Source organism: Amblyomma americanum, chromosome 10 (genome assembly GCF_052857255.1).
Source record: "Amblyomma americanum isolate KBUSLIRL-KWMA chromosome 10, ASM5285725v1, whole genome shotgun sequence".
In the NCBI taxonomy this organism is placed as follows: Eukaryota; Metazoa; Arthropoda; class Arachnida; order Ixodida; family Ixodidae; genus Amblyomma; species Amblyomma americanum.
This window is the reverse complement of record NC_135506.1, coordinates 44,619,240-44,647,225: the sequence shown is the minus strand read 5'-3', so window position 1 is coordinate 44,647,225 and position 27,986 is coordinate 44,619,240. Positions and strand designations below refer to the sequence as shown.

The window sequence follows — 27,986 nt, the reverse complement described above, 5'->3', positions numbered from 1 at the left end:
TTTCCCAGGCCCACTGTTGGTGACATCAAAATGAGCGGGATGTTCATGTTTACGGCCGTTCTGCTGCTTTTCTTAAGCACTGGCGCGTCAGTGCAACTCGACACGTCGGATGGAGGCTACACGGAACTGCGGGTATCCATCAGCAACAGCGTTACTCCTGACGAGTCCATCATTGGTAACATCAAAGTAAGCAGCTTTTATTTCTCTCCCCCCTTCCTCATGGCATGTCGAAGCTTTCTTTTTTTACGCCGCATTGGTTTTGGCATATGTGTAACAGCGATCAGGATAAGTGTCGTGGGCCGGTAAAAGGCAGAATGCATTGTCAGAGGGGCCTCAGATGAAGACGATCAAGTGGTTTTACGCGAGAACACCATCCCTTACACGCGGAGATAGTAATGATCCCAAAACCGGGCAAAAAGTTGCAGCTCGAAAATCTCAGACCGATATCTCTTACATCATGCCTAGGCAAACTATATGAAAGGATAATAACGAGACGCCTTCAAGACCTTATGCAAGACAACGAGCTATACCCCCACAGCATGTTTGGCTTTAGAAGCAAAATATCAACACAAGACGTGCTACTCCAAATCAGGGACGAGGTTTCAACCAACGTCCCGACACGAGGGGAGCACGTAATCATGGCGCAAGACATTAAAGGGGCGTTAGACAACGCCAGCCATGAAGCAATACTAACGGGCCTAAGCAACTTGGATTGCGGCAAGAAAATATGCGGGTATGTCAAGGCATTTCTAACAAACCGAACAGCAACGATAGGAATCGGTGAAATTCGCTCCTAGTGTTTCCACACGCCCAATGAAGGAACGCGCAGGGATCAGTAATATCCCCCATCCTCTTCAACATGTCGATGATTGGCTTAGCAAAGCAGTTGGAAAACATAGAAGACGTACAGCACGCAATATATGCCGACGACATCACAGTGTGGGTCAAGGAGGGCTGGCTCGGTGAGAAAGAGGGAAGCTACAGGAACCAGTCACATGGGTAGAGAACTACGTCACAGATAGAAGTCTTGCCTGCTCAACAGAAAAGTCAGAGCTCTTAAGAATCTGGAGAAGCAGACAAAAGTCACAAAGTACCGGATGAGGAGGAACTCAGCATAAACTTCTATCTAGAAGGAAAACCAATTCCGTAAAAAAAGGTGATTAGAAAACAAAGAATGTTGATCCAATCGAACCAAAGATGCACATATGCCCTAAACTTAACCAAAGCTTCGGTGACGCAAGTGGCCCCCATGATAACTAGAGTCTCTAGAAGGAGGCAAGGCATGCGGGAAGCTTACACTTTAAAATGCGTCAGCACCCTCGTAGTAAGCAGAATAACAGGCTCCCATACTACAACTGCACTGAGGGAGAAATGATTCCAGCAGACACAATAATAAGGGAAGCATATAAGATAGCGCTCCACCTACCGCAAGCAACCTCAACGGAAAGACTCCTAGCCCCGGGTTTGCATAACACTTTTGAAGAGCTGAGAGAAGCCCAACATGCGGCGCAGCTACAAAGGCTAAAACAAACCAAAGCGTGGATAGCGCTCCTAAATAGATGCGGCTTCAAAATTGCGCTACAAAATAAAGAACAAAGCGAAAACCTGACGAATATCGCAACACACTCAGGATAGTCACGATACCGAAAACATGGATCCGAACCTGCATAAAGGACGCAGGCAAGCTAGGGCAATATATGTTCAACAAATCCTAGGCGAAAAAGAAAACACTCTGCACACAGACTCGGGTGGGTGCAGGAGAGATACTCGAGAAACCAGAAACAGGATGGTTCTCCTCAGTTTCTTCCTAGTTTACCGTAATATCGTGGAGATACTGTTTTCTTTTTGGTGACGGTGATGGAAGTGAACTCTTTTGGACCTCCTGTGGAACCCCTTGGGTCAGCTGCTGCTGACCAGAGGATGCGTCGTGGCCTCACGAGTGATTCAAGCAGCCCAGACACAGCGCTGTGCTCTGCTGCTGGTGATGACTCTTAACCTGACGACGGCTTCATCCGAGTCCTTAGCAAGAAGGCAGAACTGAGACTGCGCTAAGGTGAGGACTCAATCAAAGGCGTGAAGGTGAATCGTTATGGGAATGCTGTTGCCATTGATGTCACGGACCGAATCGTGCTTGAAAGTTCGAGAATGATCAAAATGGTCGGCGGCATCAGTGTCAGTTCACGAAATGTCCTCCTGGGCAGCTGCGCTACGGTATGCATCATTTTCGACGTCGACATAGCCCTTGTCAAGATCGGTGAATTCGGACCTGGGGAGTGTTGCTAGAAAGCCAACGTGAACTCGGATGAGTCATCGTGATGAAACGCAGCTGTGAGGTCTCGCGTTCACGGAAGCAGCGGCGACAGTGGCGGCGTCAGGTGGCCGAGTCTGTCCTCTGGTCGCCGGACGGAGTGGTGCTTGCAACGGTTACAGTGGGCATCTCGACGGAGTTCCCGCGTTTCGGACAACAGGCGGGGGATTACAAGGTCGTTAATGCACCTGCTGGGAAAGGTCTTGACATTCCTTTTCCATTGTGACACCGAATCCGCCACAATGGTGAGGATAGCACCCCAGTGTTCGATCCGTCTTTGTTCCTGTCCACCTGCTGGGAATCGGCCTGCCATTCTTTTCTCACGAAGGCAGTGACCTTGTAGCTGTGGTGACCACGACACGACAGTGTTCGAGGACTCTGTTTTAAATTTATGTCGACTGAGCTGCGAGAAAGCATCAGCACCGCCACCTGTTCCGGGCGGCACCACCAGTGTCTTCATCTGTTCACTTAGTAAGGTGTGGGTGCGGGCTAGTTGGTGGAATGAGGTTTGAAGAATGATGTCCAATCAAGTGTACCGATGTAAGACGAAAAGCGCGAAAAAAAACATACGGACGCAAAGAAAGACAAAGAGTTGGAAGCTAGCGCTTGTCGTTGGTCTTTCTCTGCGCCCGTGTGTTCTGTTCGCGCTTTTCGTCTTATATCTGCTCACTTGATTGGCCATTATTCCACCAACTTTGTTCCACAGTCAGAGATCTAGGTAATAGGAAGACCATTAAAAAGGGTGCTGGTTTGTTATCGACACACTCGATCCTTTCTCGGCTGTAAAAATGTTAAAAAAACCTACGGTACAGTTCCCTACTTAAAGAAGTCCGACAGCGTCCTTCGGACCGGGACCTGCGGTGCTGAACGAGTCAGAGAACACAAGGACCCCTCCGTCTACGACACTGGTGGAAGGCTTGGGATTGAGGCGCAGCCCCTAACACCATATGCGACTAACCTGAAAACTTTATTTCGATGAGCTACTGACGGCGCATCATTATTGCAACCTCATATCCTTGGGAAGACAAAGTGCATCACGTTGACTTTCCAAGGGGACTGCATTCCATTGTGGCCACTGCATTCTTCTTTATTTTTATTTTTTATGGTTGCACAATGTTTTTTGCATTCTCGGCCATGCGGGCAGGGCAAATGTTTTTCTTTAGCCCAACCTGACCTCTATATTCCCAACCACACAGAGGCGATGCTAGCCTGGCGGAACTCCAAAAGTCCGCCCTTTGCCGCGGCGGTCATTACTGAGCCTGAAAAGAATGAGGGACGCAAGAAATGACAAGACACGATTCCACACCCAGAGGGGACGCTGCTAAGTTGCGTCGAAGTCGTCAATCTCGTAAAAGGTCTTCTAGGAGTGTAGTGGCCACTGAGAAGGATGGTCCAGGAATTCGTGCAACTTGTCCTCGCCCTCTGCATACCTCCCTAAACAACGGGGGCCATGTGAGTAGTGATGCAGGGACGGTTGTCGCAGACGGGTCTTGGCCATCCCTGACGGAGCCACCCACGCCCACCGTCAGCGACCAGGTATTGCGCATTCAAAGTACTTAGTCTATCGCTAATCAAGCGCAAGGACCAACTCTGGTCCAAGGTCGGGACCGGCAGGTTATTTGGCTGTCGCTCCCGAAATAGTGCACGCCCTTAGTGATGAAACAGTCGTACGCTCCCCGTGGGCTGAGCCTGCTGTTGTTTGAACCCTAGCTCAGGCACCAGTGCAAGTTGGACACGTGCAAGTAATTGAAAATCTGAGGACTTTCGTCAACATTATGCGTGCGCTGCTTTACAGCGTTCACACGATAGCTGCACAAAAGGCACTACAACTACGGGTGTGGATATGCTCAATCTAATCGCTGCAGCTCTACAGTAGCTGGCACAATGGAGCCTCCAGCCTCATCGTTCCGACAAGTCGGGATTTATCACTTTGTCATCTACATTATAAACCGCAACAGCAAGCAGCCTTTCTTCCCGGTGGAACGTCTGCGCTGCGTTACGGCGCAGTGCTGAGCAGTGAAAGACGGTGGATGTGTTTTATTGAGGTCGAAGCGCTCGACAACCCTCATGGTGGGCAGGCTACAGTTGCGGCAGCCTGTGACTTTCAGTGCGTGTGTCATTGCTTGATGTTCTTGCTACGGACCGCATTTCTTTACTTTATCTTGTCCTTTTATGCCCCCTTCATCCATTTCCCCCATTGCAGAGTAGTCAACTGGAACACCCTTGCAGTTAACCTCCCTGCGCTTCCTCTATCATTCCTTTCTCTCTCTCAGAGAAGCGTTCTACGGCGGTTCTCGTGTTTAAGTTCTAGCGCGCTTTTTTTTTAGTCGGGAAGCTCTCCGTTATTGAAATTATTTGTTTATCCGTCTTCAGTTCTTTTTGGCATGCTCGTTTCGCGCCAAGGCGTGATGCGTTCATGTTTTTGTAAAAATAATATTAATCGGATAGCATTCGATGTCCCGTTAACGAGAATAGACGGCCTCCGCCTATGCATATCACGGGGGCAGCCCCCCCCCCCCCCCCCCTGTCAGCTTGTGCACAGCCCATCTGTATTGAGCCTGCCGAAGCTAACGTCGCCAGCGGGTGGTCACGTCCTCAAGAATACTGATCGAGGTAATATGCGCTACAAGCCAGGCAACCTAGGTTCAAAAGCGAGTGATAGATAAAAAAGGAGCAAAGGTAAGGATTATTTAGAGGCAAGTGCACATGCCTCGCCCCAATAAAGCGAAACACAGTAACAGGCTCTATGCTTAGCAAAAGCGGACAACCTAAAGTTGAATTTCTTGCGGTGCAATGAGTACAGATTGTGCGATCGATGAAAATGTGCAGGCACTGTTCCGATCGTCAACAGAGTTCCTTCACAAGGCTACCAATGGACGAGTGTACTTCAAACACGTCATCATCGAGGTTCCCAAGACGTGGCCGAAGAGAAATAGCTCCTGGGCACCGTCGTCCAACGCCTCCGAAAAGAGCGACGTGCTTATCGACATGCCCACACCGCCGTATGACGACAGGCCGTTCACAACACAGGTGAAGCCGTGCGGCGAGCCGGGGGAGTTCATCCACCTCACTCCCGGATTTCTGGCCACACTTACCAACTCTACGGCTAAGAGGTTTATTAACCCAGGTATATTAAGCAGTTTTGTACACGATATTTTCGCTTGAGGTTCCTTTACGGCGATAGCTGTTATTACCGAGGAAGACAAGCGGAAGCACGTATGTTCGCCTTCGCAGCATCCGGGGCTTGCGAGAGGGACAGGTTTGAAGAAGAAGAAAGAGTGAAAACGACGTTACCATTGTGGTAGGGAGAAAGGGGAGAGAGTCTGCAGAGATAACAATAAGGCAAGAGCAGAATATGCTCCTACGGATGTGGCAAGGAGGCATTTAGAACAGATGGCAAAAGTGGCTATATCACAGTGCTTCCCTATACCATTAACCCCCTTGGTAAGAGGGATAGGCAAAAGTGGGGCGCCAGTACTTGTGCGCAGAGTGCAACCCCCCCGCCAAGAGCACTAACCAAGAGTCCGCCTACTGTCTAGGTTGAGTGTTCGGCGCATGCGTATTGGCGCCCCTCTATTTCCCTTCTTCCATTAACTATCAATCTATTCTAAAGCTCCCTACAACCTCGACACCGTCGGGATTTAAAGAACACGAGGATGGAGAAAGGTTCGCGCATTGTGCGGGTCTGCCTTTGTCGCGTTGGGGTTGGCCAGCGTACAGCTCTGCTGACAGGAGGCGGGTCGCCGATGCGTTTCTCGTGGCGCGCTCTTGTATTCGTGCAGTCGGGCAGAGTAGGAAGCTGCTGTCGGGATACAGCCGTCATGCCGCCGGAACGAGTGCTACACTGCGAGGAACAGTTCGCTTGCAAACGGGCTGGAAAAAAAGAAGCGCTAGGCGGAGCAAATAGAGCAGCAGAAAACGGTGAATTGATGCGCGGAGCGTGTGGCGAAAGGAATGGTGCAGCGGTCGAGACAAATTGCGACGCGCCACTCAAACTAAGGCACAACGGAAAGTAGCTGGAAAGCACGACGCTGCTGCAGCGGGTGCAATGCCCCACCGTGAAATATTTCGAATAGTGCTACAGGATGTGTGCTATTAGAGTGTGCAGCACAGCCTGCAGGCTATCAGGTGTCTCTCTTCCTCTCCAGAATACGGCAAAGAAGCGATAATTTTTCTCATAAAGCAAAACTTGTTAAAAATTGGCTTATATAAGGGGACCTGATTAACCACAGCTGATTACTGGCCGTGCTAATTAATGGCGCCACGGGTATCCGTGACGCATGCGCACGCATTGCGTAATGACGGAAACTCTCCAGGGACTGCCGCCCCACTCGCAGCTGCTTGCCTCGTTCATCAATTGCCACCAGGATTGCGCGCGCGCCTATCGGACTGCAGGGCAGAACTTCCTCCGGGCCGACGTTGGCTTTTAGCACCAAGAGATAATGACGACGCTGTTGTTGACGCATGGGCAGCTCCGGCGGCCGCGCAGCACGTAGCCACCAGGCGCCGGTGAACCGATAGTTTCGCCGGTGTAGTAGTAGGAGTAAGTGCCTAATGTAAAATAAAAGCAAAAATGGAGGTAAGAGGTTTCTTCCAACCCGGGAATTTACCATCACTACTGCGGCGGCGCCTGAGGTTTGGCAGCGGAAATAAAGGATAGCGGGCCGTTTGAAGAAGTGAAATGAAAGGGATATCACCGGCAGTAGTTGAAGTTCGGCTCTGCGTTCTGCTCTATCCTGGCACCAAGGCCACCCGTGGCACAGATAGCGGGATGCTAAAGGCATTTCACGCTTAAAAGTGCGTTTAATAAACACCCACCTTCCCAGCGTACGTGTTCGTGCACGAGTGGGCCCACTTCAGGTACGGCGTGTTCGACGACTACGGCAGCCTCAACGACAGCAGATACCCCCTGACCTTCTGCTACAACAACACGGTGAGCCACACGGGAAACATTGCACGACACGAGAAACGATGGGAGGGATGCACAGTTTCCGGCAGAGAGTTGTAAAAAAAACACATTACAAGGAGATATTAAGAGCATCTAGAAAATAATTATACATATACAAGGAGACTGTGCGGTCTACAAAGAGTTGAAATCAAAACCCAATGTTCTTTGACGTACTCCGTTCCTTAAACCTTGAAAGGCGGCTAAAATTGCCCGCACCTAGCAGGCAGCAGACCGCCATTTTTCTCCGTGGCTTGACTTAGGCATTTTACGTATGGGAAGAGCAGAGGTCCCTAGTGTATGTTCATGATTTCTTTTGTGAAGGACGAAGCAAATCCTTAAGGGTTGGATCTACGTTTCGGTGCTTGATTGGCGCCTTCAGTGTTACGAACCTTCAATGTTACAAACCTTCAATGTTCCGAACCAAACCAGACAAACTTTAACTATAGTTAAAGATGTTCGCGTTCAAAACAATTATAGAGCACTTGAGACTCAGCCTAAACATTTAGTAGCCAACGCTTAGAACTTGCTAACACCGGCTACATGTAACAGGTCGTAGTGCGGCTGGAATTTAAGCACTCGATGGCACATATGATAATGTGGGCGTGCTGGTTTCGTCGGTAGTCACAACCATCGCTTCGTGTTTCGGATCGCAAGCCAGGGATAAGTTTTAACGCCGTAAATAAAACCCAAGGACGCTTAGAGAAGTCCTGTCTAACAAAAGCTTTAGAGCTCTCTAGCGTTTCTATAGCATATACAGGAGCATTAATCGTACGCTTGAAGCACCGCAATCTGTATTAGCGGATCAAGAGGCTTGCAAGAGTTTCAAGAGCACCGGGACGTCGGCGCTCGTGGCCGCCACTGAAGGAGCCAGAATTTTTGCGTCGATAGCTCCCTATAATGACTCAGTTTGACTGCTTCTAACACCCTTTAGCAGCAACGGTGATGAAAAGTGCACTTGGCCGGTTTTCTTGCTACGTTTTCTCGAGACGTGAGTCAGGGGAAAAAGCTTGTGACATGAAGCAACGCACAATGCCCTGAGAAAGGGCGCTCGAATCTAGTCCATGGAATGCAAATATAGTCTATATGAAAAGAATCATTTGTAATCCCTCTTATCTTTAACACTAGCAGCAGCAAAGGGCGTATTCAGGTTACTGCTGATGATAATGATGATGCCAGTGCAGCTGGCAAGCTCGAAGTGGGGTCGTTGATAACGGCCACGAAAACAGTTCACGGATGTTTAGTCACCGCGAAGAACGAGTTCAGTTGTCATTCAGATCAGTAAAAGTTAATAGCCTATAGTGCATAGCCATAAACGCTGGATATCAACTGTGTGGGTTGAATACAATCTAATGGAAATAAACCCTCCCAATAATCGAAAGAGTTTAGCGAATTCTTTTGCCATGGACCCGTTCTAACGAAATCAGTATCAGCAGAGCTTTACATTTTTTGTTGATGGCTAATAAGGGGAATAGCAAAAAAAAACACAACACCAATGTTTTTATTTGCATTGCATCGTTGACGTACCAGATGTGCTCATCACTTCGTATATTTGCGCGCGAATTATTTTCTCAGGTACGCCTGAACGCCTGCTCGAGCCGAATTGTCTTCAGCCCGAGAACCGCAGAAGGAAGACTGTGCTCCATCAACAAAAAGTGCCGCTTACATCGCAACTGCAAAGTCATCATCAAGCAGCTGGAACATGACCCCGTCCAGTCTTCCATCATGTTCATGCCCTACGTCGCCAATGTAAGAAGTATTCGCTTACTCTGGTGAGGAAGTGCGTCATCACCCGGACGGTTTGAAGGGACTGAGAGTTAACAAAAGCTGGTTTAGTGTGCGAAGCAGAGCAAGCTAGAGGCCAGCGGCTAAGAGGCCTACTGGTTAACCATTTAATAAAACTATTCGCACGGCTAGTTGGTGACGGATTTTTCTTTTCTTGTAAATCAACATCACTGCATATTTAGACGAATACACTGCCCCGTCTTGTCATGCCTTTATGTGTATTCGTCTAAATATGCAGCACTGGTTACTTTCAAGAAAAGGGTGATTATGATGTCAAAATATACATATAGTACCAGGCGGTAGGTCTGCCATTTTTCTAGCATTTATTCGTGATCGAAATGCAGTTTTTGCTAGGCAGCCTGTATTATGACAGTGGAATGAACTCCCGCCCGAAATCATATATTAGTGATATTAGTGAAGCCCAAGGCGCCGGATTGCGTTATCAGTCATAAAATTCGCCTTTTGTCTCGAGAGATGGGACATCAGCACGACGGAAATTGTGGTACTTCCGGTAAAGGCACCAAAAGCTGCTTACTCATAATGGGATTAGGTGTCTGTACTTTCTTATTGGTGGCGTGCCAGTGATACAAAATACTGTATAGATTCCTGAGAGAGTCTGGCCTGCCTGATAATTTGTGAATATGCCACACGCACCTCCTCAGCCTCTTGCTCTTTTACATGCTAACCTACCTAGTTTTCTTTCCGCCTTTGTCTTTATCTCTCGGCGATTATCGCTTCCCGCTGTTAAATAAATAAGGTTCAATTCCGCTGCCCGAGTCCTCGAGGTCATAAAGTTCTACCTGCACCTCCTCCTCCTCCTCTCCTTTGAAACATCGCACCCCACGCTGCTGTGCATCAACGCATTCTCCGCCATTGCAGGTTAGCCAGTTCAGTGACAGCCGGAAAGGACCCTGCCCCCACATCCCGTACGCCCCGAACAAGCAGAACGAGTACTGCGATCAACGCTCGACTTGGGATGTTATCAGCAAACACGAGGACTTCAAGAAGTGAGTGGAGTAGTCCTAGCAGCTGCAGCTTATAAGTAATATCACTGGGACTTGTCGTAGTGGTGAACTATCTGAATAATAGCAATAATATCCTCACCTGCTTCCAACATTCCCACCGTAATTCAGAAAGAGCCATGATGGGTCTGCAGAAGCATTGCGCACCTCAACGCAGCTACTGTGGAAGGTGCCAAGGCTAGTTGTAAAATTTAGAAACGTAGTGACGGGTACAGAAACTTCAGTATTGGTGTTTACGCACTGTTTTGTTCCAGCGACGTTATTCCTATAAAAAAGAAAAACTTATTTATAATGTTTATTCTTTTCTTGGATTGAAATCAATGTTTTTAATTATAAAAGTCACCCAGGTGTAAAAACTTACTGAACACATGTTTCAGAGCTTTAAACAAGTTCACATAGACTGAGAAATGTTTAAATCACACCATCACCTAGAGGAGAAAAAAGTGTCCAAATTCATTCGCGCACTAAATTACCGCAAGGCTTGTTTCCCAATAGATGAAGTTTTAGTGCGCTTTGGGTTTAAAGACCGAGTGAGCTGGCGTTGTCGCCTGTTCGCTATGTTCTCAACAAATTTTCTTGAGCTTTTAATAGCTTTTATAATTTAATAGCTTTTAACACCTATTTATAGGCAATAGTTTTAATAGCTTTTAATAAATCTCATAGTGTGCGAAGAAATAGCTTCAGAATACTTTTTTCTTTTCCACAGACTAGTTTCTAGTTGAGAAATACCTACATGCTTTGGTGTACAAAAGCCAATAACTGGAGTAAACGACAAAGCATCTTAAAAATATGGTAGGGAGAGTAGGGTTGTTTCTAAACTACTGCGGTGACAACTCGCCATGTAAGACATACGTGGCGATTCGAAAACGAAACGAATGAAGAGAGACACGGGGACTCATGGCCGGAACAGCGCAAGTTCACATCGTGTTGACAGTCAGCGAGTAAGCTGATTAACAAAACAAAGCTACAATGTAAAACAGCCTCAGGGGAAGACAAGGCTGTTAAATTGCACTCCCAGCGTGTAACTGACTAACACAAGCAATTGAAAAATATATGAGCGCAAAGATTCGCACAAAGATCTCCAGGTGGTCAAACTTATTCCGGAGCCCTCCACTAGGGCACCTCTTTCTTCCTTTCTTCTCTCAGTCCCTCTTTTGACCCTTTCCTTACTGCGGCGCAGTTTCGTTGGGGGCCAGGATGTGAGAGAAATACTGCGCAATTTCCTTTCCTTAAAAACAAATTTTCAATTTTTCAAGACATACGGACTCCTGACCGAAGCAGTGCAACTTCAGACAATGTTGAGAATCAGCAATTATGCTGATTAACAACACAAAGCTGGAATAAACAGCCTCATGGGAAAACAAGACTGTTAAACTGCGCTCCTATAGTCGGATAAAACGTAAGTCTGCAGTGAAGCTCCGCCCACATTAAGCACCGGCGCACAATATTCCTCCACGGTAAAATGTCATCCGTTTTCAAAACTTTGGCTGGCGAGCAATACGGTACGCCGCAGACAAAGCTCAGTGTTAACAACTGCAGTTTTTTTAAGTTGTATCCTACTATAGTGTGCAACTAACAACAACAAAGAATTCGAAGAGTATATGAGCGCGTAGATAAATACCGCTGGGAGCCACTTACACCACTAATTTAGTGTCTTCACTAAGACTGCTCGTCTGGAGACATTTGGCTGAAGCAAGGAACATCGAAAAAAATTGAACATTGCTAGTCTGGGACCTTAAATAGCATTAACAGCAATTCTGTCCTGATTGATCCTTAGTAAAAATCACTTTTATGCCTCTTTCTTGAATTTTGATATTTATCCTGTTGCAAAAGACGTGTTTATTAGTCAAAAAATTCCTTTAGAATTTTCTGACTATGACGTCTGCGCGTAAAGGACTCCATGAGCACAGTTTAAAGGAATTTTGGAATGAATCACGATGTAACTGAGCCTAATGGTATTCACACCAATAAAACTCTGTCGATGAATCGCAGTTTACTTACCAATATTGTAGTATGTATATAACTTTTGGGCCTATTTAGCTTACATTAAGTGAATTGCATGTTTGCCTTTTGAACGCGGTGATTAGTACAAACATACGTGCCAAATTCCATGCGTCCTCACTGTCATTTTAAGCTTATCACTTCGGGAATAAAAAGATTTAGGGTTTTAACCTGCAGCTAAACCGAGCATTCGTGCGAAAGCGCATGCTTAGCCTGCTTGGCTCAAGATTTTGCTTTGCTGGGTCGTCGGAACACCCGACGTCGATAATACATTCTGGTTGAGCTCTGATCAGGGTTATAAGCTGGTCTGATCTGTTCGCGCCGCAGACGGAATTTGGTGAACAATGACGTGCAATGCACAGTGCGAGAGTGTGTCGCAGTAGAACGAGAGGCGGGATCGGCTGCTGCGATAGCGTAGCTCTATCGTGCTGTGGGCGGAGAAGCTGCATGGACACTGGCTATGATAAGATTTGATGAAGAGTCATACCTTTGTTCATGACCTCCTGAAGCGACTCATTTTGAGCACGGCATAATCAGAATATCACTTCGCACAGACCGTGGACACAACTGAGGCCCGACGTAACCGCCATCTTTCGCACACGCTGTATTAAACTGCGAACTTGTTCTGCGTGAAGTGCTGTGCATAGTAGGCATCGACCCCACTGTATTGATTCTCCTGACGCATGCCGACGCCTGACCTCACGCATCTCTTCGAGCCCATCCTCGTGTTGATCGGTATTTTCGCGACCACGGCATTGTCGAGCGACTTCCGCATCTCTTCTAGGCCCCCTTCTTACTCAGCCTTCGCTGCTCATCGATGCCGCCCTCTCTGTGTACCTGCTGTAGGCGCTGTTGTTTCGCGCCGTCCCGCTTCGGTGAGAATCGGCGGCACTTAGCACCTGAACGTCGACGCTATTCTGTGGGTATGGTAGCCAGCGAGGGCGCGCGTCTTCGGACTCGGCCTTTTACTTAACTTCGGAATAGCAGCGCTGGCCCGAATGGACTGTCGCTCGGCGAGCAAGCACTTGCAAGCCGATGATCTGAACGGCCACATGTGAGCACGCGTGCCGCACGTGGATTTCCGATTGGTCCAGCTGCTGTGAGCGCGCGGCACCGCAACGACTGGCCGCGCACTCGGCCAGTTAGCGTCTTTAAGAGGTCGGATGCAACACGAAATCTGAATGACCTAGCTGAGTGAAGTTGTCTCTTCTAAAACGTAACCATACTTTTCCCCATCAACGCAATCGAGCGGCGTACGCCAAAGATCGCTCCAAGTAAACCTTTTCTTGGATCATGATCCCTTAAGTGGTTTGAAAATTCATCGCCGATAAAAACAAATTTCTTTATTCAGCGATACCCGTTTCCTAGCACTACCTGCAGATATGCAATAAATATTCGCGGAAAGTTAAAAAAGAGCCTGCAGTGCGAAAGAAACGACCAATCCAGACACGAGTTCAATGGCTATTACAACCTATTTATTGAACGTGCCTAACAGAAATTTGCGGCTGTTTTTATTCCTTGGAGGTTAATGAATATAGAATCTACACAAATTATTGTGCGACCTGTGCAAGCGAACGAAGGAAAGAACGAATGCGAAATTGATTTCTTATTCCAGCCTGCCCATGCCGGACATGTCCAAGCCAATCGAGGTGACCTTCGACGAAGCACAGGAGGACGAAGACCTTCCGCAGCGCGTGGCGCTTGAGCTGAACGTTTCAAGAAGCACGAGGGTGAGCAAAATCTTTTGGCGGTCATTGACCCTTTCAAAAACCTCGTGCATTCTCCCAAAGCAACTGGCTCTTTTTCTCCCTTAAACGTGAACCGAGAGGAACTTTTTTGTGCCGGGTTATTTCTTTGAAATGGTGCGTAAAGCAGTAGCCATGCACTGAGATGTGAAATAAGGCTGCGCTTGACAAACGATTTACATTAAATTAAATTCCATTGTCGCTTCAATTTCTCCAGTCAAACGGCGGCTACGTCCGTCACAAGTAGAGGGTTTCACGCAAGACCATGAAGAATCACACTGCAATGCAGTTGTAGTAAAAGTTCGTACACACTTCACCGACGCAAACGGGAGAACTCTGCGGGCACAATCCGCACGTTGTCTGAAACGCTTTTAGTTACACATACTTGGCGTACACAAAGAGCGACTATGTGGACGTATTCTGCTCAATATGTACTGCTCGCGTACGTTGCGCCGTGCCATCCAAGTGCAAGTTTCTAGGGGAGATTTTTGAAAATTGGACAATTGTAAGATACTGTTGTGAAAATATTGAAGGAAACGGTCCATTCTTCGGATACGTAGCCGAATCTTTCTATCAAAGTGCTTCCATCGATCGCATAGAAAAGTACAGACTGCCCGAGAAAACCAATGAGGAACTCGTTTGAAAATAGCAAAAACATTTATATCAAAAACATGTAAGACCGTCGTCGGGTGATCTGCGGGTGTATTGATTCTTATAGAGCAATCTTGCATTTTATGAAACAATTGCGTTCATCAAAGATTTCCCGCTCAAAAATACTTTTGTTCAGAATTGTTGGACATGTATCGCCTCGTGACACGTATAATCGTTATCTGGCGTCATTCTGCGCCTATTTCGGCTGTGCTGCCGAAGCTCTCTCCCGCGTACGCCTTCGTGCAGCGTGTCTTGCAAGGGCCTCAACCTCCAACGTACGCTTTAAGTCCTCCAACGATGGGCTTCGGCCAGAAGAGCTGCAGGTTCGTGCGGTGGGTCCGGATGCTGAACACTATTTCATTTCTTAAAATCGCACTGCAATGTCCGTTCACCTCAACTGCATCTCGCGTGCCTGCCTTGGCGGGTTTGCATTCCTTTACGTGTGGCAGCGAAGCCTATTCGGTATGTTTTGAATATCAATACACGGAGCTGCCGAACGCATCCTATCAGCGGCTTTCAGCTGTCGTCTTGCATTAAGCGCTCTTCCTTGTTAGATATCATGCAAGGTCATCACGCGCAGAGCCCTCTACGCGTCCAAGGCACACTCGCAAGATTCGACATCCCACCTACGTACAACAGACCCACGTAGACCCGCTGCGTACTGTGCTTGCGAACTCCTAACTCGTAAGAGTTCCACGCGCGTAAAGCCTTTTTGGTACGCGTGAGTTCAATAGCTGTTGATTCACTCACTTTCATTCCGGCTGCTGGAACCGGCTATAGCGCCTGCATGGACAGGGAGCGATTATACTGGAGCTCTTGTACGCCTCACTTAGTATGAGCTCTACACGTGATGTAAAGCGACCGTTCCGCTGCTCGCACCACTGACCTTCACCAGATGGCTAGATGCCTCATTCCCGCTTTCTGACATCATCCCGACCTGGAAAGGACGCGAGACACGACTGAGACACCTACAAACAAAGGCAATCCTTAGCCCCTACTGATTATGTTTAATCACAAATGGTGAGTATGTCCCTGCATGCCCGCACTGCGCTGACTGGACGCACGCCACCCACGGCCAAATTTTGTGGGAACGCGCCAGCAAACCCCTCCGACGACACTTTTGCCGGCTCCCTTGACGGAAGTATGGGGCAAGCTCTTGGACAGTTCAAGAAAAACAATGCTACTGGCCTTCATGAGGCGACCTCGAGAGGTCACCCCCGATTGGAGGCAACCCTGGATTCGTCCCAGCCCCAACTAATCTCTTATTTTGTGGTAGAAAAGTTGTAACCACCACAACCGCCCGATGTGGGCGCTAGGGCAGCCGCCGGAAGTTTTGCGGCATGTCCCGGAAGGCCGATGTTTTCTGTGTGTTTCATTGCAGAAAGTCGCGTCTTTAGCCCTTCCGTCTTCAGTTTTTCGCGTTGTTCACGTTTAAGATCTACGGTATAATTTCAAAGGAATAGGCAAGCTCAACGCACGAAACGTGAGGATTGTTTGGAAACCTTGTAATTTCAGACAAACCGAAGAAATGAAGAAATGAGTACGTGCATTGAACACTATGTTCTTATCTGTTCGTCTTCCGAGCGTAAAGAAGAAGTAGCGTAATGACGATGAGGCTAGGTAAACTTAAAACCGAATTTTATTGTAGCAAAGAAAAGGCGGTCGATGGCGCGGAAATTCTGACACTCGAAGAGCCACTCGTTTTAGAGCTGCCGCAGTTTCAGTTTCCAGTCAGGGGCGGACGATGTGTCTTCTCAGCGATGGCAGGTATGTTTATCTCCAATATGAGGGATCATTAACCTTCCAGACGTACTTTTAACCAAACTTCATAGCACAGTCATGTTTCAGCTGCACAGCGCGTAAGAAACAACGGAAGAGATACAAGAAGGCTTCAAGGCGGGTGACACGCGCTGTTAGAAGTTAACTGCACCAAATGTCACGAGTAAAAGCCCATTCACGCATAAAGTGTTACATTACGAAAGAGTACATGATACACTCCGTCGAAAAAGCAGTGCCTTATTTTTTTCAGGCGCTAATGTAAACCAGCAGAACACGGTCGGCACCTCTCCAGTTAGTAGCCTCGCCCTCCGTCCAGTTAAGTCTAAGCATAATTCAGCAAAATGCAAGGTCACTGCGACAGCGGCAGCTAGGCGAAGGTTTCCACCCATTCTTTCTTAAATTTACCCCTATTGGTGGCATAACTTGGGATTAGAGCGCGACAACGTGCGTCAATATCAAGAGCAGAGTTTGCAACACTGGCTCAACTGGGCGACACAGAGCTGAGCACACGAGGCTCCGTACGTACTGTGTGTAACGTCGTCCTGTCGTCCGCTACCGTCGTCCCATTGCGATGCAATGGATCGTTATTTTGTTAACATCTTTACCGAAGACTTACTTTGCTGCTCTTCTCATGCATTTGACGGCGCAACGGGTAGGCATTGTCGTGTAAAAAGATGAGAACGGCGAAAAGAAGAAATGCTTGTGTACCTAACATTTGTTCGCCCAAACTTTAATTTGTATCACCCATCCCGTTCATCCCTGCCTCACCGCTGAACTTGAGGCCATCCAAAACCGCGCCACCCGTTTTTTCACCTCTGAATACACATAAGAGAATAGCATCACTGCACTCAATCTCCCTCCCCAGACTTGAGTCGAGCCGCATCAGTTCACGCCTTTGCCTACTGCACAGCTTCCGCTGCCATTCCACGTCCTAGCACCCCCTGCTGAAACCACCGACTAGGACTTCCAGACGCCTCAGCCACAGCCACCCCATAGCCAGCATCAAGAGCCGTACTTCAGCAATGAGCAGTTCTTTTCGTGACGCAATGGTCCATTGGAATGCCCTGCCCAACGACATATTTTCATGCAACGATCGGAAATCGTTTCGCGCGAAACTCAGCAGTGAAACTCAACACGTGAACCTTTTGTTGCCTGGTACTTTTTCCTATATTTTTCTATGTATTTCTGAGCTTTTTTGCTTGCTCTGTTTGTAAGCACTTGATCCTTCTTATTTTATTTCTTTAGCGTTTTTAGAGTTGCAGTGTTGCGTTCATTGCGCCTGTTTTCATCATGAGTGCTTTATGTAAAACCATTTGTAAACCCCATCCTTATGTAATGCTGTCGGGTCTTTAAGGATAAAATAAATGAATAAACGAATGAAACGAAAACAATCTGAAAAACCATGCTGAGGTCCGGTTTCGTGCACTTCCAAAGGCTGACTTCCGGGATGAGGCCGCTTACTTCCGGTAGCCTCACTTTCGAGCGCCCGTTGCACCATGCAGCATCCTTGTGGAGATAGTTGCTCGCAGCCGAATTTCATATGCTGGCCGACGTTTGCTAATGTCTTGAGCACATTCCGAAAGCATAACACGCAACAAAAATTTGGTTTCCTGCTTATGGATGCCGCAATATATTTCGTTTCCTTAAAAATGCAGTGTGAATTTAGCGAGAAATCTCTAATTTATCAAAATCTAAGATGAACCTAACTGGAAAAAAATGTTTTGTTCTTTTTGGTCTGACAGAAAATAAAGTTAACAGAACCTACCGCTTACTGTCGCCGGTGCGCATGCGCGGTCTCCCCTGCGCCACGTGCGGAAACCTGGCGCCATCGAACCGCCTGCTGAGACTGACTGCATTCAGTGAATTCTTCGCGACAATCTCTTCCCATAACAGCTGTTGGATGCCGACGAAGAGTTCACGAGCTCGCTTGAGAGTAAGCACCAAGTGGACTCCGCCGTGGGAAACTCGACGGTGGTGCACGTGAAGCAAAACAGTCCCGGCAACATGCGAATCCAGGCCAGCCTCAACGAACCCAGCGGGCAGCCGTGCCAGGGTTGCCATGAGAGTGCGAACGCGGATAAAACAACCGTCACCATACCGAGTCCGGCAATGGTAATTGGTCGCTTAATTCAGTACGCTCTCGACCGGTTTGACATTTGGTAGAAGACGCCCTTAATTAGAGCAAGCTTCCCATCACTGATCCGTATATGTGCCAAAGGATGGATGAATGCTATGAGCATTCTTTCTCAAAACGGTGCTGTGAGGTCTTCCAATATTTTTATTCTATAATATTCTCAACACCATGCTCTATTCAAACACTGCTTACGCTTTATATCTCGAAGCAGTATTCTTTCCGGCCGCGTACAAAAGCTGGGAATGCAAGCGGCTTCGGTTGTTACTGGTTTAATTTAAGCCAGTAAAATATTTATTGAATAGTTTTTAAATGCTAGAGTAATTGCAAGAACTTAAAAGAAAGGACAACCACATGTTGCCGCAACGACTCGTTCCCCATTACTTCCGCATGTCGAGAACGGTGCTCTACCAGCTGAATGAAATAGGCACATGTCGCAGGTATTTATTTAAGAGTAGGCTAACCTGGAGGGTGTTCTCCACCGCCGCACACAGCAATTTTAGCGGACGTGGTGCGTGCCCTTATGCTTACCGCAAGTGCTTTGCGAAACTTTCTCCCGAAACATAGAGGAAGGAAAAGCTTAGCAACTGTTATGTCGCATTTTCTGAAGCCAGACGTGACATCTCCTCCTTGCTAGTTGGCGGCCGCTTTAGAGCACTTGCGCATGCGCAGCAGACAATGCAGCAGACGACGACGCAGTGCCGAATGTTACTATAGGCTGCTTTGTCGGCCAAACACTCCCAGAATTCCTTTCGAAAAGACGTGGCGTCTGGCTGGCTTTTTTTGCGTGCCGCTTGAATAGCGAGGGCCGCACTCCCAAGTGTCGCGCCCACAAGGTTATGTTGCTTAAGTGCGCAATAATGGCTGGCTACGCTTCTGGAGAGAGCTCCGGATAGCAAGATGATTTCACCTCTCGGGTCTTGAGCGCACCGAGAGTGACGAGTGTTCATCTCTGCTTGTTTCAATTGTTTTGTTGGCGTCACCTCTTCCTTGTAATGGCCGGCCCTAAAGAATGGGGCAATAGTTATTGGGACGCTATTTGACGTGAATGCCAAGGAATGTCTGCTTCTAGACATGTTGCAGTTTCTTCTCTTCTCTTTACATTGCTTTCTTAGGCATTAGAACGAAAGAGTAAATTTAAAGTAATTCCATTTCTTTTCGGCACTTATTTCTCGCGATTCCATTATTTTTTGCGAGCAACAATTGGGACTGTATTTAAATTACATTTGTACTTTTTATGAAACTATTTAGTTGTAAGACTGGCCACGGGCTTTAGAATCTTCAGAGGCTGGCGCGCAACGAAGAAGACGACGAAAAGCGCCGAACACTGCGAAGCTCGAGCGCCGAACGCTCGGTCGCTCGTGCGTGCTCTGAACTGAAGGCGGTCTCTGATCTGTGCCTGGACGGTTCCGCTGGTTGTTCGTGACACTGTTCTTTTGAAGACGTTTCTTATTACAAGTGGTGGAGGTGCCAACGATCCCTCGCCCTGGAGCTTCGCACCCGCGCATTGCCTACCACCCCTGTAATGCCTGAGACCGTCACCCAAACCGCTTCACCGCTTCCGTCGGCTGTCTTCTGTTCCGGCGCCGCGCGGCAGCCTGACCCGGTCACCTTGAGCGGCACCGATGACACGGATGTGGAGGATTGGTTGGTCTCCTATGAACGCGTAAGCGCATACAATAAGTGGGATGATAGCCTCAAGCTCACCACGTTATCTTTTATCTGAGCGACGTTGCCAATCTCTGGTTTCGAAACCACGAGGCTGACATCTCAAGCTGGGCAGCTCTAAAAACCAATCTGACAGAAGTCTTTGGCCGTCCCGCAGTGCGAAAGCTTCGCGCCGAGCAACGCTTGCGAAGTCGGGCCCAGCAAACCGGTGAAAACTTAACCAGTTAGGAAGATGTCGTCGACCTCTGCAAACGTGTCTTCTATGAGCGAGGCCGACAAGATCAGACACATTATGAAAGGCATTGAGGATGATGCCTTCCAGATGCTCGTCGCCAAAGATCCCCAGACTGTCTCCGGTGTCATCGGTTACTGCCAAAGCTTCCATGAGCTGCGCAAACAGCGCCTTTCTACCCGGCGTGGAGGCTTTCAGGAGGCCGCACTTTGCAGCTTGGCTCTCCCAGGGGACGGTGCTCTGGACCAAAAGTCGCTCTTCCAGAGCATCCAGCAGTTTGTACGTGAGGAAGTCGCACGCCAGCTATCTTTGTCTACCTGCCCGCCTACGCCTGCGCCGTCGCTCACTCCCGACCTACAGCGTGTTATCGAGGAGCAGGTCGCTGAAGTCCTGCCACCTTCTTCTCAGCCACCCCTGATCGCGGCTCCTCTGACGTACGCCGATGCCGTGGTGTGGTCGCGGCCCTCACCTTCTGCCCTTTTCTACAGGCCACCTACCCGGCAGTTAGAACCCCAGCGACCTGCAACCCCAACTTACCGTCCGGTTGCCCGCCCCCGATCTCAGCCGCAGCCACTCAACCCCTGGCGCACACAAGACAACCGCCCTATATGCGACGCCTGTGGCGTCGCTGGTCACGTGCCTCGTTTGTGTCACAGTCGTGACCACCGTTCTTACGATTATAGGCGTGAGCCGACGTACGACCTTCCGCTGTCGTCCTCGCCTGCGTTACACTTTCCGCCTCCGGATTCTTCTCCTACTTACCATCCCCGCTCCCACCGCTCGCCATCTCCTGGCCGTCGTTCCCGTTCTCCCATGATCCGTCGCCAACCCGCCGTCCACGCGGAAAACTAACCACCGCAGTTCCGGAGGCACGAACTGCGTCAACGGTGGCTCACTCAAGACCTGTTTCTGCGCCTGCCAATATTATTACCGTTTTCGTTGAAGGAGTCGCCGTCGAAGCACTTGTTGACACTGGCGCAGCCGTTTCGGTTCTCAGTCACACCCTCTGTCGCAGACTCAAAAAAGTGATGACGCCCCTTCCTCCCGTTTCTCTCCGCAGGTCCAGCGCTCAGGACATTCGACAGTTAGCCGCCTGCACCGCCCGCCTGCTCATCGGGAACGTTCCCTACACAATCGAGTTCATCGTCCTCGCCCGCTCCTCTCACGACATTATCCTTAGTTGGGACTTCTTCTCCTCACATCACGCCGTTATTGACTGCGCCCGTGCTCAGCTTGACTTGTCGCCCTACAGTGACGCCCCCTTGGACGTAACCGGTGCTGCTGCCGCTACTGTGGTTGTCTCAGAGGACACAGACGATCCACCTTTCTCTTCAGTGCTGGTGCCTCTTTCTTGTGCTGCGCTCTCAGATGCAACTGTGACTTATACCCCCTCTTTACGATGCGCTGACCAGAAGTCTGTTTTGCTGCCTCATGCTGTGCTGACAATTGTTCGTGGCACCAGCGCTATTTATGTGGCCAACCCGTTCTCCTGCCCTACCACTTTACTCCGTGGCCAATCGCTTGGTAGCGTAGCCGTTCTCGATCCCGCCTCCGCATACCCCCTCGTCGATAGCGCGGCCGGCCTTCACGTCAGCGCCATTACGCCTGTTCTCATCACGAATCAGTCGTCTGTCGATTTTTTTCACCTTTCCGTCGACGCCGCCCTGACGTCTACCCAACGAGACCAGCTTGAAGCCGTTCTTCAGCGTTTTCAAGCTTCGTTTGACTACCAGCAACATTCCTTGGGCCGCACCACCACCGTTACCCACTGTATTGACACTGGAACCCATGCCCCTTTGCGCAAACGACCGTACCGCGTGTCAGCCGCTGAGCGCAGCATCATTGACGTCCAGGTGACCGACATGCTCCAGCGTCACGTGATACAGCCGTCGCACAACCCGTGGGCATCGCCAGTGGTTCTCGTCAAGGAAAAAGACGGTTTCATCCGTTTCTGCGTGGACTACCGTCGTCTAAATAAGATCATACGCAAGGACGTTTACTCTCTCCCCCGTATCGACGATGCCCTTGACTGCCTGCAGGGCTCTGAGTTCTTTTCTTCACTGGACTTGCGCTCCGGTTACTGGCAGGTGCCGATGGCGGAGGCCGATCGCCCAAAAACTGCATTCGTCACACCCGACGGGCTCTATGAATTTAATGTCATGCCCTTCGGCCTCTGCAATGCACCCGCCACATTCAAGCGCATGATGGACAACATACTCTGGGTGCTCAAATGGCACACATGCCTTTGTCATCTAGGCGACGTTGTAATCTTTTCGCCGGACTTTCCGTCTCACCTCCAGCGCCTCGAGACTGTTCTTCGCTGCCTGGCCGATGCTGGCCTCCAACTTAATTTGAAAAAGTACCGCTTCGGAGCTCGGCAGCTCACCATTCTAGGACATGTCGTGTCGAAGGATGGCGTTCTCCTGGACCCGGCCAAGTTGCGAGCTGTGGCCGAATTTCCAAAGCCCACTTCTGTAAAAGACCTCCGCAGCTTTGTCTGCCTCTGCTGCTACTTCCGCCGCTTTGTCCGCAATTTTGCCACTATCGTCGACCCCTTGAACAAGCTCCTTTCCAGCCACGACCTTTCGGCCTGGTCGCCAGCCTGTGATGAAGCGTTTACGACACTCCGTCGCCTCCTCACCACTCCACCAATTCTGCATCACTTCGATCCTCTTTCTCCAACGGGACTCCACAGGGATGCCAGCGGCATCGGCCTCGGAGCAGTACTCGCTCAACGCAAGCAAGGCTTTCACGAATACGTTGTCGCTTACGCTAGCCGGACACTCACAAAAGCTGAAGCCAACTATTCTGTCACCGAGAAGGAGTGTTTAGCCATCCTTTGGCCGATCGCCAAATTTCGCCCCTACCTGTACGGGCGCCCCTTTGACGTTGTCAACGATCACCACGCCCTCTGCTGGCTGTCCTCTTTGAAAGATCCCTCTGGTCGACTGGCGCGATGGGCTGTGCGACTCCAGGAGTACGGCATTCGCGTTATCTATCGTTCCGGCCGCAAACATGCCTATGCTGATGCCCTCTCACTTTCCCCTGTACCATATGAGGCAGCGCCTTGTATATCCGCCCTGCCTTCTTTGAAGTTTGAGTTCACTGGTATGGCTTCCGAGTAACGCAAAGACCCGTGGATCACTTGCCTTTTTGATCTCCTATCTGGCCAATCGTCTCGACCTCCTTCCCGTGCTCTCCGCCGTCAGTCCCGCCATTTCACCATCCGAGACGAGCTCCATTACCGCCGCAACTATCTCCCGGATGGTCGCAAGTGGCTTCTAACTTTCCGCACAAAACCAGTTTCCTGAAAGTAAGCCTTGGAGCCTTCATTCCTTTCCCATACACTGAAATATTCGTTTTCCTCAAATCTTTTTATTTCAAGGCATTTTGTTGTAAGCACCTGGTCAGTTCAATTGTTAAAAATCATAACTGGGATATTTGCGCAAAAAGTGAGCCGTAAAGCACATGGTTTTGCTCCATAAGATTTACCCAGAGTTTTCAAATACTCCATTTATCTGCTATAATAAAACAATATTAAATAGTAGAGTAATAAACCGGGAAGCCGATACTCTATGACACTTTCAGTTAACCTTTACGACAAATTATAAGCTAAACGGGTTTCTTGTAGCCTCATTTTGACACTTTATCACATAAAGCATGAACCTCAGTAGTGACTGAAGGCAACCCTGCCTTAATCATTTGTGTACCTCAAAAGTCTTTCAAATACACTTTCATCTTCAATATCTCACTATATTTCGAGCTCGATATCAGTTATCTCATGACCGATGCCTTCATCTTTTTCTGTTTCACAGGAGTCCCCTGTTCACGTTGTCGGATGCACTGCTTATGTGCACGAAGGCTAAATACACAGGTCTCTTTTCCGCCCTAGCTATGTCAGTAAGCGGAAACTGGCTATCATTTAAGCGCCTATTCCGCCTGAACCCATTGTGTGTTTCTGTGTTTCTTAGTTGCTATCGATGTCAGCATTATTAATTTCACCGCCTGTATTGCCAGCCTGTAAATAACTGATGCTATCTTAATCGGTCTGAAGAATGTTATGTTGATCCTGTGTCGTTTCTCTCCATAAATCAAATCGCGTTTTCTCTGTCACCTGCTGTCCAGATTTTTCTTATTTGTGTTGACTATTTCAAATCCATTTAACGAAGTTTTCTTGCTTCTAAAACCGAGTTCATTAATCGGCTTGATACGCCTATCCCTGATCATCCTATCCTCGCTACTAAATGACTCAGCTAAAATTGATGTAATGTACTTATCACAAGCATCGTATTTCTCTAAGCATTTTCTCTCATATAAGCATTTTCTCTCGGTATCCTGAATTCATTCTTCCTTTCTCTCATTCGTTTTACTCACACAGCTTTTACGGTTCCAGAATTTTCTTGACCACCTATAATTGAATCGCCAACTTCAGCCATTCAGCGATCGGTCGACTGCTTTACTTTTCCCTAAGCGAGGGCCAGCATTCTCACGTTCTTTTTTCCTACAAGATTCCCATTATTCTCCTGTTTCCTCTTTTGATAACAGCGACTTCTTTGCAACTATGTGTTGCGACCAGTCAGGCCGTTTTTTTCCTATGTCCTCCTTGATTTACTTTTTCACTAGCTTTGTGGCATCCTCTTTCATTTTCAGTGTGTTCCCGCTTTCACTTGTTTGATTTTCGTACTCATGAGTTGTTCTAAATGTTTATAATGCCAATATTTCATTAGGCATTTCTGTATTGGTTCCTCAGCGCTTGGTGCTATCGCGCCATTTGTTCGCTTCATTTCTCGCTCCCTTTTTGTATTTTCTGCGTTCCTATATTGACCCTGGCGCCAATGTGCAGATTATTACGTTAATTATCACTTCCAAGGCACTTCTCCCCTTCCTCGCCTATTTCTATTTTTGTAAGCTTGCTACAGATTCTTTGCGAGATAAGGCCGTAGTCAAGGTCGTCTGTATATTCCGGAATTCTTAGATGATCTGTCTATCACATATATCTACTCTATTTATAATAGCTAATTCCCGCTGCTCGCAGAGGTCTTGCATTAACTTCCCGTTATAATCTGCGCACCCATCCAGATCATCAGCGTGACCATTGATGCGCCGAATACAATTACAACTGTAGCACTTCGCAACTGTTTTATATCGTTATTGGGACTCTTATCTAGAACCTGTTTTTTTGCCTAAATTTGCCACAGGTCCATAAATAAACAACCCGTAACAATGAACTTTTGCAGATAATTATTCCTGTTACCGAGACATGTTTTGCAAGTTGATTTAATCTGTGCCAATTTGTTCCTTGATGGATCAGGATACCGACTCCTTCCCCTTTCTATTTTTCCCCGTTCCTTTTCTTCTGCACTTTTCCAAGACATAGCCCCTGATAAGCGGAGGATTTTCCAGATCCCTCAGTTGCGTCGCGCATAGAGCGTACACGCCTATTCATCGTCCTCGAAGTGCTGTGCTGTTTCTAACCTATTCGCTCTCTTTCTACCCCTTACTAGGTTTGTATATCTGATCCTTGTGATAAACTTATTTTTATATTTTTCTTCCTTGACCTCTAAGTGGCCACTTTATTGGGCACAGTCTACATTATTATGCTTCCTGCTTCGCCGCCAGCTAGTCCTCCGTCCAGGGTCCCAGCGGAGTCCGTAAAAAGCTAATGCATGGCCTGCTAGCCCCTCTCTGCTCCCACTCTTCAACTGGTGGATGCCGTCTCGTCCAAACCCTCTGCCAAACCCTGTTCCACAGACACCGCTGTTGTTTCTTTCACGTGCAAACGTTTATCCAGGCTTGACATCCTAATTTCCCGATTTTCAATCACCACATCCCTATCAACCTCTGCGCACCGTCCGAGCATTCAGTGTCCACCCCTCAATCAGCCGTTGCTCTCCTATTGCGTTTCTATCGTGAACTCTTTGAGCTAATCTTTCCACCAGATGTGCAGCGTCACTGTTCAGTCCCTCTGCTACGATTACCACGGTAACGGCCACATTCTGCGACAGTTTACTTTTCGTATCGCTGAGCATCGCTTTCATTGTCCTCTCTTTGAGGATCGCGACCGGTACTCGCCTGCCTCTTTTTACCTGCTTTATAATAGAGAGTGTTTCACCTAAGACTTTAAACAACTTTTAAATATCGGCTTTATGAGTTAGAATAACACTTTTTCGATTTACCATTGTCAGTGGTGTAGTACATCCGAATACAGATAGGACGTGCTAGTTAGCAGGCTAATTAACTAATATTCAACAGTTAACTTTCTTACTATTTCGGTTAGGCTCCTGAATTACAGAAAATAATATCCCTATCAGTTCTTAGAATTTCGAAAATGCAGATACCCTCAGCGCTGTGGCTCAACAAATTTTGACTACCTCGACGAGTTACCTCAACTAAAGAATTTGCTTTGTCTGCAAGCTTTTCAAAAGCGCATGTATTTTGACGCGATGTAGCTAAATTTCTTGCGTCACAGCGCCGACGGTAACCTCTTTCTCGAAATTCTAAAAACATAAATGGATACTACTTACGGTGGGCTACACGCGACTCAATAATTAAGAAGCCTAACAGTAATAGGTGAAGAGTTAACTATTCAACATTAGTTAACCAGCCTGCTAGTTAGCACTTCATAGCTTTATTACAATGTACTATACCGCTCACAATGCTATGTCGAAAAAATCGCTCTGCTAACTCAAAAAGTCGATATTTAAAAAATCGCGTATAGTTTGACGTTAAGTACCCTGTATATCCTGACGACGTCCTCATGTTTGAGCCACCAGGCATAAATAATAACCGTTAAATAATTTATAATTGAATTTCTTCTTGACACTGTTTAGGTTTTCGGATTCATCAGCGGAACGAACACTCTAACGTGTGGTTTCTGTTTAGGTTACATGCGGCATAAAAAATCGGCTATATAATTTACTTGACATGTCATTTTTCGTAATTCAAGTCTTGTAAGAGAACACATTAAATGTTATAGTGAATTAAAACTACATATAAGCGATTATATTAGTTTTTCTTGTGGATAACGTGACCAAAACATAAACTTGACGTCGCAGTTTTTGTTCGGTCAATGAAACCGGAACCGAAGCACCATGAGAGAAGAAATTCATTTGTAAATTATTTTTCGGTAGTAGGCAAATACCACCCTGTAATTCGTGTACTTCAATGTATAACGCATCATTTGACAGGGGAAAACGCGCAGTGAAATTAAGTGTATATATCCAACCTTTAGCGCTCTCTTGCCGTTACACCACATCTGCTAACCCGTGCAGTTACCTTGCTAGTGCTGGTGCAAGTGCGTAGCTGCTTTCTGTATGCACTGAATGGCGGCTGTCTGGTGGCTGAAGATTACCAAGGCTCACTGACACTTTTTTCCTGCCCACAAGGTTGGAAACAGGACACTTCATATGACGAGTGTCACCTCGACTCCAGCGAAGGTCAGCGTCCGGGTGGAGTCCGAACCCAGAGCAAAAGATTACGAGCCGATACTAGTCACCTGCCAGATGGTCTACTTGATCGTAGAGAAGTTCGACAAAGCGGTCGTCTCAGCCAAGGTAACCAAGGGCAAGAAGCCGGTTCTAGACGCCGTTGTCCTCGCCAGAGTTTACCGCCCGGAGAAGGATCCGCAGCCGATAAAGTTCCCACTTCATGACGACGCAGAGGGTAAGAGCCCTTCTTTGGTATGGTAATAGGCATTCGGCCCTCTTCCGCAGTCTAACA

The 27,986-nt window shown here is 48.0% G+C and overlaps 1 protein-coding gene across 1 annotated transcript; it reads left to right on the top strand.

The window, feature by feature from the left end:
* The first annotated feature begins 14 nt into the window (after positions 1-14).
* LOC144108231 (calcium-activated chloride channel regulator 1-like) lies at positions 15-27,955 on the top strand. Its single transcript, XM_077641509.1, has 8 exons — positions 15-186; positions 5,138-5,435; positions 7,135-7,241; positions 8,829-9,002; positions 9,918-10,045; positions 13,677-13,791; positions 18,130-18,348; positions 27,653-27,955. Exons 1-8 carry the CDS (start codon positions 31-33, stop codon positions 27,953-27,955), a joined length of 1,500 nt encoding a protein of 499 aa, XP_077497635.1. The 5' UTR covers positions 15-30.
* Positions 27,956-27,986: the final 31 nt, after the last annotated feature.

Coding starts and splice junctions, on each gene's coding strand:
- LOC144108231 (XM_077641509.1), top strand. CDS start 31: ATGAGCGGGATGTTCATGTTTACGGCCGTTCTGCTGCTTTTCTTAAGC. Junction 13,792..18,129: donor ACGTTTCAAGAAGCACGAGG/GTGAGCAAAATC, acceptor TTCCCATAACAG/CTGTTGGATGCCGACGAAGA. Junction 18,349..27,652: donor CCATACCGAGTCCGGCAATG/GTAATTGGTCGC, acceptor CCTGCCCACAAG/GTTGGAAACAGGACACTTCA.